General features: G+C 42.2%; 1 protein-coding gene across 2 annotated transcripts in view; it reads left to right on the forward strand.

Moving 5' to 3' along the window:
* Positions 1 to 5513: 5513 nt before the first annotated feature.
* Positions 5514 to 18409, forward strand: part of LOC105456339 (neurotrimin) — a 195018-nt gene continuing 182122 nt past the window's right edge. Inside the window, exon 1 of one of the 2 annotated variants that reach the window (XM_011700299.1) lies at positions 5514 to 5576. Coding sequence is in view for 1 of the 2 variants with exons in the window: in XM_011700298.1 (XP_011698600.1) it covers positions 10414 to 10516 (103 nt within the window). In the remaining variant the exon portion in view is untranslated. Of the gene's footprint in view, positions 5577 to 10370; positions 10517 to 18409 lie in introns of those variants that run through there. The other variant, XM_011700298.1, reaches the window with a different exon arrangement.

The following is an 18409-nucleotide window of genomic DNA, read 5'->3' on the forward strand; positions in this document are numbered from 1 at the left end:
CGGTGTTGGCCCGATGCGGAGGAGGCGAAGCCAGGAGGTGGCAGGCTGCGGAGGAGAAGGAGAGACGACGCCGGAAGAGGAGAGACACGGCGGTGGCCCGCGGGACGAAGGAAAGGAATTAACCAGACGCGGAGTCCTCTCGCAAATTGAGTTGCACGAAGCCGGAATTTAAACATTCAAATTAACCTATTTAGCAAGTCAAAGAGGCTAATGTGTGCGCGCCGGTTCCGCATGCCCCGCAGATCCTAATATTCAATCGATATTGCCTTGTATCTTGCCCATCGACCGCAGGCTGGCCGTGGTTTTTTTCCTCATTCCCTCCCGCCCCCTCCCCTCCCCGGTTTATATCGATAGCTGTTCGATTCGCGGCCAGAAACGCGCCCCATGCATGCCCCCCCCCCCCTCTTCTGCCGCGGAAGCGGCTACATCAGAGATATGGAGTTTTTTTTTACCCTTTTTTCCTCCCTCTTTTTTTTATCAAATTGATGCAATATTCGTGAGGGTGAATAAGAAGCGGAGCGGGGAGATGGGTACAATATTTATTGCTCTCAGTCGCACGACAGCGCGCTGGGCTACTTTGTAATACCGGCTCGTCGCCGGTGATGTTTTCAAACGTTCCAATTAATTCTTCCCTCGAAGCGGGCATTGTTTTATGCGCGAGATAAACGCGAAAGATCGCGTACCGTGCCCGACAATCCGGTGTACGCGGTGTATGCGGTTGCAAACCGCGCGGCGCGTAAACAAAGGGTGTCGCGGCACGATGTTTCGACGCACGTTGTGCCCGGCTGGCATGACGTGCATGAAAAAAAATATCGTTCGGAAATCGATCCATCAGTGGGGTCCTCCGAGTATTTCCTGTATCGGGATCCTCGGCCACCGCACTCGTTACTCGGGTGAACCCTGCAGGTTGAACCGCGCCTTTGAGTACAATTATAACAAAAAAATTCTCTCCAAGGTAGAAAGAGGGTAGGAGGGTTATTTGCTAACAGTCATCTCCTAGCAAACAATCGTATCCCAAGAGAAGCAAAACAATAAATCGACGATAACGTCAAACATGACGTTAAAGTGAACGTGACTGACCGAAAAAAATGACTTTTAATAGTCATTTTGGAGTCCCTTTTGACGCCATTTTGACATCATGATGACTTTGTGTTTTGGAATACATATCGCCTCTCGCGCACACAATACCCGACTTCTCCGGGCGACTGGTCGTTGAATTCTGGATACTCCAGTAAAATTCAATAGCATTGTATCTCGCCATATATTATTGAGAAGCCAGCTTACAGTTTCGTAGTTTCGTTCGTCGTTAGCGTGATCGATTGCACGCGCGGTGGACGCTACCGTTTTTTGGAAAAGAATTTGGTCAACCAGCGTGAAATTAGCCATTAGAGTACGCTGTATACGGGCGCTGTACTGCGAAATCGCTGTATAGTATCGTTCAAACGGATTAGAAATTAATTATCTATTTGGATAATTAACATATCAATTTCTTTGTCCCGCGCGAAATATTCTTGAATTATGACAAAAGTATGAATAATTAATTCTCATTCCCAGCGCATTAATATAATCCGATAATTATTCGTAATTTTACTACATAATCGCGCACGATATATTCTCGTTTTTAGACACGAGTTTTTCATAATTTACATCCTCTTTAGACATACTCTCGTATTTTATACGAGAGAGCGAGAACCTCTTTCTCTCTCTCTCTCGGGGTAGGGAAAGGGTTTCCGATCCTTTCGCGCGCGAGAAAGGTTCAAAGTTCCTTTTTCCGTCGCTGAATTAAACAGTCCAGTACACCGGGTCCGTCTCGAGCGTTCGAGGATCGACAGAAGGAAGTCAGATGGCCCGATATATATGTTTATATGCACGCGCGTACGTACTCATACGTACGTACATTTATGCGCGACTGTGTATACGTTGGATTCTCAAAGCGGAAGCCCCACGTGATCGTTTCATAGAGAGCCAATAAAAGGTAGGTATAGGACGGAATCCAATAAAATCCTTACTCCCCGAATCACACGGATGCCTGCTTCACCTGATTTCGAGTAGCAGCTACAAATTTTCCATAGGACGGGCGCGTTCGTCGTCTTTGACAAATATAGAGAAACGCGGAGTTCACCCGAGAAGGGAGAGAGAGAGAGGGCGTAGAGGAGGAGGAGGAAGTGGAGGAAAGAGGGGGGCCGTGTCGGGAAAACACCATTATATACATCGCATATAGGTACAGCGATGCAGGATGGAAATATTCAAAGCTTCGCCCCCAAACCCTCGAGCTATATCCCGTTCATTTGTAACGCTCAAAAATTATTCCTGCGTTTCGCGTCGCGCGCGGCTCCAACGCGCTGCAATATCTCGCATCCCTGCTCCTCCGTTCTTTGTCCCCCCCGCAGACTTGCGCACGCTCGACCCGTCATCTCGCGTCATCCCGCGTCATTTTGCTAAAAAATGACAGCCGCTTACGGGGGTGGGGGGGAGGGGGCGAATGCACACGACGATCTAGTAGAGCAGTGCGCCGTGCAACGATAGATGCACGGCAGTGGAGAAGCGAGTTTTACATACGCCAAACGCAACCGCCGTCGTTCCTCGTCGGTCGTATTGTTCGGAAGGATTCGAGGGAACGCGGCCACACCAAGCTCGACTTGGTTGGCTTCACTTATTCTTACTTACCGGTTACCTCGCACGTCGCATTTCCACGTTCCACCCCCTTTAAGGAGGGTGACTGAACATTTGTCTGGCTTGCCCCGCGACTAACTACGCGCCGCGCCACTACGAGCGAAATCTGCCGCGGCGAAATCGTTTCTGACTGATGCCGAATGATCACTCAACCCACCCCCTCCCCTCCTCCTCTCCTTTCTTTCGTCCCATTGTTCCGCTATCGTCGCGTTGATACCGATAGTTCGCTCCCGAGACTTCGGTCCGATCCCATTTCTCGGAGCACGGACCGCGTTTAAGTCGGGCGATCGAAGAAAACGAGTAGTTTTTTTCCTTCATTTTCCAAATCCTTCTTTGATCGCGAAGGAATATCCTTTTAACGGACATATCTCCTGCAAAGATCTGCATTAAACATTCGACCGAGTTAATTAAATGTGCTTGCTAATTTATTTGAGTTCTTTGATAACTCTACTTTAATACATTTATATGCAGAATAACTAAAAGAATCATATTATCTAAAAAAAAATCTAACAATTCTATTTAAAAAAATGGCAATGACATTTGTGTGATCTTGAAAAATCGATATTTTTGGAAAATTGATTTTACTATCGTTAATTATCTTCCTTCGGACGACATAATTTGTATTCGTAATTTTTTCCTAAAATACTTTTGTTCATAATATTCAAGTGTCTCAATTTAAATGCCTCACACCCTGTATACGTATATATATTATTCTCACGAAAAATTTAATGAAAGAAAAACAAAGAAGAGCGCGCGGCGATATTTGCATAGAAAGTAAATTAATTTTCCGGCTGTGAAACGTCCTGTGCTATCGAGGAATATCCGGGAGGTTGCATAAGAGTTGCGCTGCATTATAAAAGTAGACCGAATAACCGTGCATCGACGATCGATCTGCCGGCCGGCGACATGTCGTAACGCTAAAACATTGCGCTACCTTTATTACGTCATTATGCAATCAGAAGCAATAAAGAGGCGCAACGATTTGTAGTCAGAAAATCGTCAGATTGCCAATCGCTCCGCGCCCCGCCGCGGAGCAAACTCCTGGCGGGACGGTGGAGAGGGGAGGGCGCGACGCTAATGCTTCTTTTCCATGAACCGGATAACCATGCGCGCGCTCGTAAAGGCGACTGATTGACGTGGCGGCTCGTAGGCACGAGAATCGCTCGTCCCGGCGACCTCCTACGAGGCCCCCGCGTGGAAGTATCGTAATGGAAACTTCGGGATCGCGTGCGTCAAAACGACTTTGTGCTACGGCGTTTCTCCGTCGTCGGCGACATGGTCACCGCGGCGTCTGCTCGCACGTTCTCGGAGACATTACCGTGAAATATTCGTGCGAAAGTCGATTTGTAGATTTCGATAAACGTCATCATTCAAACGGGCGGGCGAAATCGCGAGGAAAGAAAACCTTCGATTAAATTCGTTCTATGTACCTCTATACAGAGGGAAATTATTTTGAATTTGTTCCCAATGAAATCGAACGAGGAGAGAAACGAGGAAATGAAAGAGTAAAAAGGGCAATATTTTATATCGATAATTTACATGTCGTTCAATTACTTATATGGCGTGCCATAAAAATTTTCTAATATCAGCGAATTGCACCGTCGCTCGCCGCGACATTTATTATATGCGTTTTATGGAATAATTCGTAGTACAAAGCCTTTCAACTCTTATATGAATTTACGTCACCGAAGCCGTATCGAAGCCAGCTCGGGATCCTAAAAGTTTAATAGCTCATAATAATAAGTCAGCTGACGCCGGAACGTTGACGAGAGTTGAGAAACGACGGGGGGCTGAGTTTGCGATAATTTTTCCGATAATTTTTAATTGCCAACGATAAAAATTTAGAAGGTTTAAGAAGCTCAGATGTGTGCTCTATTTTGTCACAACTTTCAATTCACAGGTTATACGAAATGTATCTTTGAATTCTTTCTCATTTTCACGAAAAATCTTTACATTATTTTTATTTAATATTATCTCCAAGTTGTAATTAATAATTGAGTAATGTTTCTATAGTTTTGTATTTATTTCATATACTTTACAATTGCAACGTGAATCTCATTCTACCGTCATTTTACGTATTTATACTTTGCACACGATGGCGAGTATTAAATGATTCAGAAACTCGAGCGATTCAATTATTTCATTACGTTTCAATGATATTAATAATTTTAACATTAAGGTATCGTGATACTAAGAAATTTTGTTGCAAACGCGTGAAATATTGTGTAATAATCTCGTGATAATCTGATCATTTCGATGATATTAATGTTTTGATTTCAGGGTACCGTGCAGCCGTACAGTCTCTATACACGCGTAGCACGAAGTTAGGCGGGTTACGTGACCGAAACTACCGCGCACTTCGTGTTGATAGTAGTCTAGTCTAGATAAGGCGCGTTCGAGTATACATGCTGTCAGCGCTATTCGCGTCATTCTATTCTTGTTGTACATACGTCTAATAAATGATAAAGGTAGAATGATGCGCCAGCACTAACAGTGTGCTACCCGAATGCGCTATAATGTGGACATATGACTGCGCATAACCGAATCGCGTTCCGCGTTTTCGCGTCTTTTTGTCCTCGAAGTGAGTTTCGCGCGCGTAAACGGGTGCCGAATATAGTGACGGGCGGTCATCTCGATGTTATTAATCGGCTCACACGGCCTCTCGGTTTCGATGATCGGTGAATGGTCGCTTCGCGTTTCGAATCGCCGGTCTAATGGAACGATTCGTTCCCTAATACGCGCGCGCGTTCGCGTATTTCGCGGCATTCGACGAGCGTTTTGTGCGCCATCCAGAATTCGGTGCGTCGAGGGACATGAAGGGACGGCTTAAACATTGAGGGAACATCGAGGGATAGCAGTAAAGGGATTAATCCGAGACGGGAGATTGCCGCTCGTTCATCCTGGTGAGTGTTTATATGCGCCATTTGTCGAATTTTCGTATATATACAGCTCTCTTTCTCTCTCACATTTGCACAAAATCGAATCTGTTCAATGTAGGGGAATAAAAATCCTTCCTTCCACTCATCGTTTTTTATTCTTTCGAGAAATGAAAAAATAAATAGTATTATAAGTATAAAGAATAAAATTAGAAACCAAAGTAAAATTTCTTAAATTTTCTGAAATACATTTCTTATCAAAGATAAATAGAAATCTAGACAATGGGCAATTTTCATACTTGTTCTTAAAATTTACATACAATAAAAATCGTTATATGCTAAAACACATGCTCGACGACGAAATATTAAATTATCGGAACGGTCGATAGCGACCGAGGGCTAAAAATTAAAAGTTTGGCGAAATATCGTAATCAACAGGGTCGGTTGCAGTTTCGTGAGTCCTCGCACTCCGACTTAGGGGAGGGAGAGGGGGGAGGGGGCACAGAACGGCACGCAATAATCGGGGGGTCGGGCTCTATCGCGTGGCTCGATCGTTTGGGGGCCGCTATCTGGAATCTCGATCGCTTCTGATCGAGCAATTATTCCGTGGCACTTCAATTTTCCACGATAAATTTTTACCGCGTAGCGATCACCGGGCCGGAGGACACGCCAAAGCGCGGACGACACGAGAGGGTAGCGGGAAAAATTTGTCGGAAAAACGGATAGCCATTGTCTTCGGTCTGACGGAAGGTAGAGACGAAATTGAACCATCGATTATCGTCCGCCGGTTTGCATAGAAATTGCGGAAAATGTGAAAAACGATTTTGCAATATTTCGCGAACGAAGTATTGATTCATTTGAATAAATTAATGCTTCCTCAAATTCTTCTTCTGTATGTGTAGCGCGCGATGTTCTTTATTCATATAGTGTATTACCTTATTGCCGCGCAATTAGCGAAGCCTGGGACATAATGATATCCAAACTGCCTCGATTATAATCGACGGTGGAGCTTCCCGCCGGACGAAAACCTCGAAATCGCGACTCGCGCAACATGCAAATGCAAATACGAATTATAAATTAATGCAAATACGTATACCATGACTATAGATTGCCATATATATACACGTACATGTTTAATATAAGCGGCTCCTCATTCTCGGACATTGTACACGTGAGAATACATTTCGCAACTTTCGCGGGACGTCCTCCGCGCGCCGCGCCGCTCCGTGCCGCGATGCGCGCGTCCGCGCGCGGGACGGGGAATTTACATAACGGCATTTTACGCGCGCCAGATATCATGCGTGCAATAGTCAGACGTCAGACTCGTTCGGTCGCGCGCACCGGAGTATCACAGAGAGAGAGAGAGAGACGCCGAACGCGTATAACACATCGGGAAACTTGAGGAGCCTCCAGGCGGATCGACGATGTGTGTAATCGAGCGACATTGGTTGTGCAGCCAGTCGAGGAGGGCCGAGGGCCGCGCGGGGAGGGGGGGAGGGCTCCGTTGTATGCTTGCCGGGGAGTTTCGAGACTGTGTTGAAGGGGATATATCATCGGACCCCGTGATACAGTGTCCTTCATGCACGTTTCGTTGGATCGTACATCACCCGGATGTTGCTGCTGCTAGCACGCGGCGCGCGCGCGCGGACCTATATACCGATAGAATTACGTAATACGACGTCTTTGGCCTAAAGGCGCGCGCTCTCTTCGAATGTATAACGCCTCCCCCCCCCCTCCTCTCCGTATCGAAGCGATGGAAACAAAGTTTCGGCGAATAAGTCTGCTTTTGACTACACGATCACGCGGATCTTCCGCGAAGGACCTCCGGTTCCTTTATCCCGATTCTGCCCACCAATCTGTGTACGGGAATCGATCGTCTAAAAGTTTCGCGCTCGCCGGTTTTTCCAATTACTCGTCAGGTTCCTTTATCGGGGTGCGCTCGGAATAGTTTTTCCGTAGTTGTACGATGGTTTTCCACGTCGGGCAATTTAAGTAAAATATACAAGCCTCTGATGTAAAGAAAACTAACTTCCGATTTCATACAATCCTTCCTTTCCTCCTCCCCCCCCCCTGCTCCCCCGTCCACGTCTCCTCGGCATCGGGCTGATTCGTGAGGGAAGCGCGCAATTCTACCGCGAGTAATCGAAACAGTTGTCGAACGCATCGCATTTCAGCTTCGGATAATCTATGGTTTACAATGGTTCAACTAGGATACCTGTGACGTGGGCTGATTGACAAGATTCGCTTTGATAGCGCAATGTCAGAACGATAATTCGAATAGAGCCAACTGAGTGTGTATACGCGTCAGAATTTTTGTTATATTCAATAAAACGCACGATTGTTTCTCCTAAAAATATTACATACACGTATTTATTCTTGCTTTCTTTACTGTCATTTTTTGAAAGATATATAGGTCGCATTAATAATTCATTTTTAATAGCAGAAAATTTAACATCATTTTATCGATACAGCAAAATATCAATTGACGACGTATCCGGGCTTAAAACATAAATATTTTCAAGCATTCGGAAATGTATTAAAAGTAACATGTGGAAAATAATTGAAATTAAATATTCTTATTTTTTTTATAAATTAAATTACCGATCCGGTCATAATTATATATTAAATGAGATTTCTACATCCAATAACTAAAGATCAGATAATCGGATAATAATAATGGATTTAAAATTTATTCTCTATGTTTATTTTATTCTATCAAGTTACCTCAATATCATGTTCCGATCGTGTTCGAAACGAGTCACATCTTAATTTTTATTTCGCGGCGATCGATGTATGTACGTTGAGTAAATATAATGTAACTTCAAAGAGCTCCTCGTCGCCGGAGTAGTCCACTTACGTTGCCCCATTCTTCAGTGAGGGGAATCTCTTTGTTTGTGTTCGTATCAGTTGTCGCAGGGAAACTCTCCTTTTTGGATTTGAATGTTTTATCGTGTCGGAGAGTGGCATCGATTCCCCCCCCCCCCATTCTTACGCGACTGCCAAGAGAGAGGAGAGATGTCGGGTGCGCAGAATTTAAATCATTTCGCGCTGCATCGCGCTACGCAAATATTCCACACTTGTGTCTCTCCGCACACGGAGAGGCCGCGCCGCGCGCGCTTCAGCAAGGTAAATATAATTTAACTCGAATTATAAACATCACGCGCGCTGCGTGCCCGTGAGATGATATCTTTGAACTTTGGGCTCTATAAATCAGATTATTAACCCTCTGCCCGGAATATCGGTCATTATGACTGCTATAAAGTTTTTACTTGAATTGTGTTTTGAATTATTCCATTCCAAATGACCAAAGACCAAAAATTGGTTGAAAAGTGCGATAGCCCCTCAAAAAATGAATGAAATAACTCGTGTTTTTCTGGAATAGCGGTCATTATGACGAGATGTTCTATGTAACCGGGTATCCAGGGGTGTTCCGGATAGAGGGTTAAGGTAGTTTCTCGACATCCAGTCGCTTTATTCGCGATATCTCTTCCTAATCTTCCTACTCAAACTTTATTATCAGACTTCCTTCGCACTTCTTGATGCATCGGCGTCTTGATTGATTGCTTCCTGGAATTATTATCTTATCCGTTTCTACTTTCCTTACAAATGTCATCCCTATAATTCTTTCTTTTCAACTTTCCTGTTATTTTACCGTTAATAATGTTACATTTTTATTGTATTCCTCTTGCGCAGGGGACACATAAACAATAATTCGGGTTTAATCTTAATTAATAATTTATAATCTTAGTCTTCATAAGACTACACGGAAAGAACGATTTTGTTGAAAGGTTTAAAAATGTTGCTAAAAACAGATTTGAAAATAATTTTTTGTTAAATCATCAAAATAATTTGTTGGAATGTTAAAATTGATAAGCATTGCTGTAAAACGTTTTGATATTCTAGCAATCACTTTGACTTTCGCACAAAATTATTTTGATTTTTGAATAAAAATTATTTTCAGATGTGGATTCAGCAAAATTGTTCTTTCCGTGTATATAAGCGCTATAAGTTTATAGTTTATAATATATTCTTCTTATCAAAAAATGTAACATACGCCGCTACATTGATATTATATAATACCAAGTGAATTCTCGCTGGCGTTGACCAAGACCGGGATGCTGTTTCGTTCGTTGTATCTTACTTTTACGCGCCTTCTTGCGACCCGGCCTTAACAGCGCGTCGAGAAGGAAGCGGCGCGCTCACCTGTAGCGACGCGTGAAATAAGTCCGACTGCGAGAGGAGGCTTAACACCGGGCGCTCTGGTCCCGCCGTAATCACCGGGCTCTAAGTAAATCCAGGTGTGTCAGCGTAACTCAAAGCAAAGCTCGCGCCACGCGCACTCGGCGAGTGAGCGAGCCAGCGAGCGAGCCAGCCAGCCAGCCAGCCAGCCAGCAGCCAACCAGCCAGCCAAGCCAGCCAGCCAGCCAAGCCAGCCAGCCAGCCAGCCGGCCGGCTAAGGGAGCGTCGGCGCGAGTGGCGAGTGGTGCCCCGTGACGAGGAGGTCTCTCTCTCATCCCCCTCGCGGCCGCGTCACGGCACGTCGAAGAGGGATGAACGGTGTGGGCCGCTGTGGTGGTAGGGATGAACGGCGCGCTCTGGTCGGAGCAACCCCTCCGATTCGGTCTCGCTCGCGCGCGCGACGGGGGTGCTATGCGATAGAGCGGCGAGGGAGGAGAGGGAGGAGGGCAAAAGAGAGAGAGAACAGGAGGAGGATGAGGCGGAGAGGGGGAGACGAAGGGGGCGACTCGCCTCGTGCGCGTCGGATGTACGTAGCCTCGCGGCAGGTCGGGAGAGTTCAGTCTCGACGCGGCAGCGGCTACCCTCGTGTCGCGCTACACGCGAATTGCGACCGCACGTGCGAGACATGATCATGGGTGAGAAACGTGCCGTGCTGTGCCCGCGCCGACGACAGGTGCCCCTTCTGGTAGTGACCACTCTCCTGGTGGGCGTGCGTACGGAGCTTGTCGGTGAGTAAGCGATGCGTGTGCCCCTGCTGCTATTATACACACCATACGCATTCCATATCCGCGTTCGCATGCCTCTCTCGCGGCCGTTTGTCGATCGTCGATCTCTCCGCGGGTTTGTCTCGTCGCGCGTGCCGGGGTAAGGAGGGGAAACGGGGAGGGAGATCACGCAGATGACACCTGTAGTGCACCGGAGACTGTTAATTACGTCGCTCATTAAGCGTCTATCTATCGTCGCCTGTCGAGGTGGCGGCAGTTCGTGGGAAACTATGCCGGTACTTGCGATACGTTCGCAAAATCTGTGAGGGAGTATACAGCACGTCTTCTCCGCGGACGTACTTTGAGTAAAACTGCACTCTGTAATGCTGTTGATGATTGTACGACGAAGTTCATTTGGCTGTGATTTTATCGTGCAAGTTAAGCGAACTTTTTCCGAGTCTTTTTCTCGTCATAAAAGTTTCAATCGTAAAAGTAAATTTCTCTTTTCCCTGGACGAACCAATTGCGAAGTTCATCATTTCTTTATATCTGATTAATATGTGATCGAATTTAAATAAAAAATGTTATCGGATGTAATGAAAATTAATGACGGTAAGGATTCTTGAATGGTTCTCGATTACCCTCTGTACCCCCGAGTTTTAATTAAAAACCGATATAATCTTTTAGTTAGATGTTCTAAAATTATTCAAGAGTTTTAAAAGGAAGAGAGATGGGGGGGGGAGGGGGAATTATGTCACTGGGACAAGTTTGTGGACGACGTAGACGGGGATATATATCCCAGGCTTTTATCCTTTTATGCAAGTAAGATATTGATAACACTCTTCCTATAATGCGATAAAGAGACATCCACCTCATATAATGCTTAAGATAATACTCCGTTATAGTGGTATTAAAGCGGAAGTGTATATGCGCGTAGACCTCTTCCCGCCAATAAATTAGTGAAATCAGGAGTTAACGCGGAGGTCGATCGGGGTTTTTACACGTTAATTGGCGGATCTAATTGAGAAGGCCGGCGTGACAGGAATTTCGATGCTCGGTTTGCGTTTATGGTTTTAACGCGTTCCGATTTGTTCGCGGGCAGCCGTGCGACGAATAATTCATTTCATTGCCCTCGTCGCGCGTTCGTTTTTGCTACTCTTCAGTTGTTTATGACGTTTACGAGAGAGCGCGATGGAGATTCGCGGGTGATTTGATGTTGCGCTTTATTTTCGAATCATAAACGATACTGCTATCTGCGGTTTACATGTGTCACACGTGTCGTACCGGATAGTTTGTGACAACTTCCCTCCCTTTCTTGCGCGAAATATTAGCGTGTCTATACGAGAATCATAATTAATAAATGTACAACAATTGTACGAGCGCGCGAGGATCATTATTAAGTTTGAAATAAAATCGTGATACTACTTTAAATTAACAGAGAGTAAGGTATCGTAATTGGGAATCTTGTGTAACGCGAGAAAACGAGTCATATAATAAGAGTCAGAAATCCGTAATTTTCTCGGATTATATAAAAAAAACTCTGTTCTCGATTAGAAGTTCTGGATTAAGTGTACAACGACGATGATTCTTTCGACGTCGTAAAAAATTTCAGATTGCACGATTTAATTTATATATACAAAAAGACCTAGCATGGAAGTGTCTTCTTTTTCTCTCTCTTTCTCTCTCTCTCTCTCTCTCTCTCTCTCTCTCTCTCTCTCTCTCTCTCTCTCTCACCATATTGATGAAATTTTCCTATGCCGATGCATCACTGCGTGCAATTCCAGACTCGCAACGAGAGTATTTTTCGCGTCGCGGAAGAGACGCGTTTACCGCCCGATTCCGTTTTATGCTGTACTTGACAGTTCCGCGCGAAACTTCCGAGATCGAAATTGTTTCATATTCGTGAAAATTACGTTGGACGAGGTGTATAAGGTCGTACCGAACAAAAAGTGCGATACGCGGGGATTCATTTCTTAACGATCTCCCCGGTAGTTGTGTCATTAACTTTATTGCTGTTTCTCTAACTTCGTTTACATTTTAATTCTGCTAGGGGAATACCTACCGGTCCCCGGTAATTATGTCGCTAGACGTCAGCGTGAAATAATAACCTCCCACTTTCGTATAAAGTAATTATACGCAATTTTTTTTCCCCCGCGCGCGATGAAGGATATCCTGAGCGGAATAAGACTGTTTGCCATTTATTTAGTCAATTAGCGTTTCTTTTTAAATCCCGGGCATTGTTTATCGGGGGGGGGGCATTGTACCTGTGGAGAACGTGCGCATTATTATTAATTAAGTTTGAAAAACCGGCACGCTGTTTATCCGCGAGTCTGCATTCCAGAGGAAGAAAAGTTGCGTGCTCGCGCGCGCGCGCGCGAGAAAAGAATGCGTTTTCGAATGGGAGGCTCGAAGTTCGGTCGTAACATTATCGCGTTAATAAAGCACGCAAAATGCTTAATAGGTGTGTAAATTGAGTTGCGTCTTTATGAAATTATAAAAAAGTTGGCACGTGTAACAGGTGGTTTATATCGTGGCGATTGTTTTGCTCGATATTCGTAAGACTGTGTGATCGACGTTAGTCCTACAGAACTTCTGCCCCCGAATATGATTCGGTGATGTCAATTATACGAAGATGATACGATTGTCGATTTTGTCGATCGAATCATAATAAATCTGAGATAATCTGATAACGGCGGCTCGGTCATTATACACCAGACAATTTTCAATGCTGCTCTTTATTAATCTCGTCGAGAATTTATTCGCGACGCAACTCGAGCGCTATTAGTTTATAAAGATTTAAACGCCGTCTGTGAATAACGCTTCTGCATTAGTTATGATGAATTACGAGGAGAGAAAGAGACGAATCCAAACGTTTGCGGAGATTGTTGTATAGAAGAATAGACGGTCTTGCCTTTAAGGACAGACGGATCCCTCTGTTAAATCCTGCCGCATTATATTACGTCGGAATGCAACCGGAATGCTTTAAAAAATGTCTCAAGCGTCTTCTCGGTGTCCGCGAAGATCCCGAGAGCAATCGTGTATTTCAACAACATTTGTGGTCTCCTGCATTAATAACAGTGAGATAGAGTAACCGGGCATTCGGACGGTTAATATTGTAAAGGGTAATTTATCGCGTGCGCGACACGCTTTTCAAACATGAGATACAACGCATCGTTTTCTGACCGTTTTTCAAGGAGTTATTTATGCTCGGGTGTCTCTCTCTCTCTCTTTCTTTCTCTCCGAGAATACCGTCGATCGTCGCACTAACACACGTTTGCTGGAAATTTTTGCCACGCTGGTATGTAAATCACTTGTCCGTAGAGTGTGTCGCGAGCATTATCGATCCACAGGCACTGGAATTCAGCGATTCATGTTCCACTAATTATTGCTATCTTCGATCCGCCTCTTCGGTGTGCCAGCCACGCGCGCAACACGAGAGCGGAAATGGAAAGGAACGCGCTGTAAAACCTGTATCATTACAGCACCAGCGGTTTACAAACGGATGCCAGCTTTGTGCGTGCGTTTTGTAAATGCACCCGCGCGCACGGAGCGCGCTTTGTTATCACACTTTGGTCCGTTACTTTTCCGGACAACTCGCTAAACCGTAATTTTCTAGTTTCTCACAGTGAGGAAAATGTCTGGCAGCCTGTCGTCAAATTTAACCGTTTGTGCAACGCGAATGCATTTTGCAAAGGGGAGGAAAACTGAAAAAGCAGAGACGTAAACTTAAATTTAACGTCTGTTTACTTGAAGATATCATCACGGGGAGTTATAGTAGATATAATATACGACAAGTGGATACGTTTCGGAAAATCACTTGTATTTTATTATAACTTGCAGACAGAAATAATTTCTCACATCGTGTTATACGAAGTTATTCTGCGACTTGACCTGAATTATTTCTGCCGATTATTTCTGTGATTTATTTCTAACGCTAGCATATAGACTTTCCGATTTGTTAACGAGTACTTTGCATTGTATTTATAGTTATAGGCAAATCTTAGCTTACTTCGAAAAAATTATGAAAAAAACACTGACTTCTTAGTGATCTTCTCCGGACAACACGCTAAATTGTTTTGCAGTTCTTAGTGAGAAAACGTCTGGCAATTTGTGATCAAATTTATTACTTATTCCAATATAACAAATATAATATTGCAATAATTGTTTGATTAATATTTATTAATTGAATGAACTTCTGTAATCATCTAGCAGTTTGTGAGCTCTGAAGATTAATTAGAATTGAAAATTATGAAACCACGATTTACACACAAATTTGTTGTCAATTTATAATTTAAGTGATATTGACCGCGAAGCTGATTTTTTTATTTCTTAAATGCTGCGTACACTATGGCAATCGGCAAGTTTATAATAGCAAATTTAAACTGATGTTTTAAATAATTTAATCTCTTACACAAATAATTTAATCCCTTTTTAAAATTAAAATTGTATATATATAAATGTATTTAAATAATTAAACCACATCTAACTAACTACGTCAGTATAAAATGAATTATTAAATTTAATATTAAATTCATTCTTTAATGGAATAAAATTTATCATTATTTGTTCGGGGAAAATAGAAATTAATTTATTATACCACTTTTTCTCAAATGTTTTTTATATCCTGGGATGCATAAAATTATGTGATTTTAATAAATCACGAAAATGAGACGTTGTATTTTCTACGAATTTCTCTTTTTCATTTTCTCAATTTATTAAAGTCATACAAAAATATTCTTGTTTTATTAGAATTATGCTCAATCTCTTTCCTTTTTCGGGATGTAAAAATTTGACTTAAAGTAACAATAATTGATGAAAATGACGTATATACATATATTTTTGTGACAATTACAAAAATAAAGGAGTTTTGGCTTGTTCAAACATGCATGAAGAGAATTAACATGTTTATTCGTTAAAATTAATCTCAAAATGCAACATACAGGATATTCAATATTTACTTATAGTACGTTAAATATTTCGTAGGGAGACGACGAACTGGCCGACGTGTGTACGGTAGCGCTCGGCGTTCATTTGTTTATACTTTGCGGCGCATAGTGTGGTGTGTGCGTATACATGTGCTTATGCGGGCGCCTGGCGCGTGTTGCTCCATGCATCGTCACATCACATTACCTCTCTCGTGGCGCGATCGCGACAAGTGCTAGGAATCGCCAAACGCGATTCCCTGCAAACAGTTAATGATTACCGCGGCAAATTTACGCGATTTGTTTAACTCTCTCGCTATCAATCGGCCCGTTAAAGTATCGAAGCGTCAATTACAAACACGTACATATGTGTTTACTAATTATGGAAGTACGATAAAATCGTGCGACGCTTTCCGTTATCTAAATCATTCAGCAATTCGTTTCGTCGAACTCCGTTTCGTTAAATGTAGAGAGAATAATGGCATTTATATCTTTTAGTTATTTCTCCAACAACGGATTCTGTTTGGCATGTAAATTCAAAGGAAAAGTGATACATAATTCTAAAGAATCTCAGCAAATAGCAATACAATTTCACCCGAAGAAAGAGGACTTTGCGTTCGGAAATGTCGCATGTCGCGACAATAAACATTAGGTAGCGATCGTGGCGCAGAGAGTTGTGCGTTTGCTTTCCGTGTCGAAGACTCGTGTTCAAATCCGACCAGGAAACATTCGGATTTTTATTCGATTGCTATCCTCTCTCGGGGAAGGCAATATATGGTAAACCACCGAGAAGTATCTTTGCCATGAAGAAAACCCCTCTAATTACGTTCGGAATCAGCGTTAAATTGTGTAGGTCCCGTATTATCTGCGTAAATTCTAAATAGCGCACGCCGCAGAAGTACGATGAGAAGGGGTCACTAACTCTGACAAGAGTTAGAAGGATTGAGAAATTTGTCTCAATATTGTGACGTATAATATCTACGTATTCGCCAGCGGATCGGCTTGTATAGAAAAAAAATGCTTAATGATTGCATATATTCGGAAGTGTTTCATGTCGCAAATGTAATAAACGTAGATAACGTTTATTGTCGCAATGTGGGATACTTCCGAATTATTGCAATCAATAAGCATTTTTTTTCTTCTTCTCAGTTATACCGAAAGGTTTAATATAAATTCTAATCTCCTCTATTCTCTTTATATATTACATATTTTGTGAATAGAGATAGAGAGATAATAAAGGCATTTATAGATTTTAGTTATTTCTCGAACAATGGAACTCTAATTGACATGTAAATCCAAGAAGTGATATTTAATTCTAAAAAAATCTCAACAAAATAGAAATCGTATTTCTATTTACATGTCTTGATTTACATGTCAATTAGTATCCATTGTTGAAGAAATAATTAAAATCTACAAATGCCTTTATTACTCTGTACTCACAAAATATGTAATAAAGAGAATAGAGGGAATTAGAATTTATATCAAACCTTTCGGTATAATCTTGGCTTTAATCTTGGCGAATGAAAGTATAAGTCGCCAATGTTATCCAGTTTAATTTTAAATCGTTTTTGTAAAACATCATGTATTATTAATTGAAACTATATTACTGGTTAAAAACCGTACTTGTACACTGTTTCCTAATAGCCCTTTTTTTTATACATTGTTTTTTGTAATTTAGGAGTTTATTTACGTTTGAATTTGCTATTGTATAAAGTACCGCCATTTTGGCTTCAAAGTTAGGAAAATGTATAATTAATAATATAATGTAAGTAATGTAAACGGTACAACTAGATAAGTATGTACAAAGTGCGCACATACATTATTTTGGTACCAAATGCTAAAAATTCTTAAAATTGCGATTCTTTGCCGTTTCGCGTGATTTATATTATTGCTGGCAAGAATTGAAGTGACAGGAAACGGGAAATCTAGATTATTACTGTGTCGCGATATTCACAGGCGTTAATCATTTCTCTAACGCTTGGTCTCGCGTGTATTTCAAAGTTTATACCTTATCACCGACGTAAACGTAATTTTTTTTATCTGTCTATTTCCGCGTATTGATAACGCAGAATGATACACAAATGTCATGCCGGATACAGAATTTACAAATATATAAGCTACAATATTGTTGATCGTTTAAATTAATATTTAATTTGAAACTCAAAGCAATAAAATATTTGACATTCATTATATTTAGCGTCAAATCTCGTGTTAGCAACAGTTTTGTGTTTAGAGCGCAACACTCGATGTTTACTTTTTTGCGGTGCACAGCCTTGTGTTGTGCAATTGTTTCGTTTACGCGTGGTGGGACTACTGCGGGCAAGTAAGAGCACAAGCTGCACTCGGGGTGTCGTCTTATCATTATCTCGCCAGACGCGGTCGCAACAAGTGCCAGGGAAAAGACGATCGTTTGCCTTTAAACGACATTAAACGAATATCGGAGCGCGATTAATCAACTCGCGCGTTTATTATTCCGTAAATGTATCACATACTGATCGATGTGATTTATACTCGCGAAGGAAAAAATGATCATGTAATTAATCTACCTAATGGATTTCCATTTGTATTTTTAATTTTTTAAAATGTACAATACCACTGTCGAAGATTCTGCAAATATTTCGAAACGTTTGGTTTTTAAATCTTGAAATTTATGGTATTATTTGTCTAAATATATCAATATTTTATTTATTTATTTAATGGCATCGATACCTTTTTTTCATTGTAAAAATTGATAGCCGATTGGGATAATAAATTGTTTCGTTACAACATTTAATTGCTTCTTTAATAGTTCGGAATCCAATATATTTCAACATTTACCGCCAATTTAAGTGTAATTCGTCAACTATTTTCAGATTGAAAGCGCGAAATGATACGCAAACCGTTGGATCGCGCGAATGCTTTGAGTAATAAAATGCCATTGTATCTTGATAATTACATATGTGAGCGTAATTAATTGGTTTCATTTTTTTGGCTCTGGATCAGTACGATTGTCTAGA

This window comes from Wasmannia auropunctata, unplaced genomic scaffold, assembly GCF_000956235.1.
Source record: "Wasmannia auropunctata unplaced genomic scaffold, wasmannia.A_1.0 LD335709.1, whole genome shotgun sequence".
Taxonomy (NCBI): domain Eukaryota; kingdom Metazoa; phylum Arthropoda; class Insecta; order Hymenoptera; family Formicidae; genus Wasmannia; species Wasmannia auropunctata.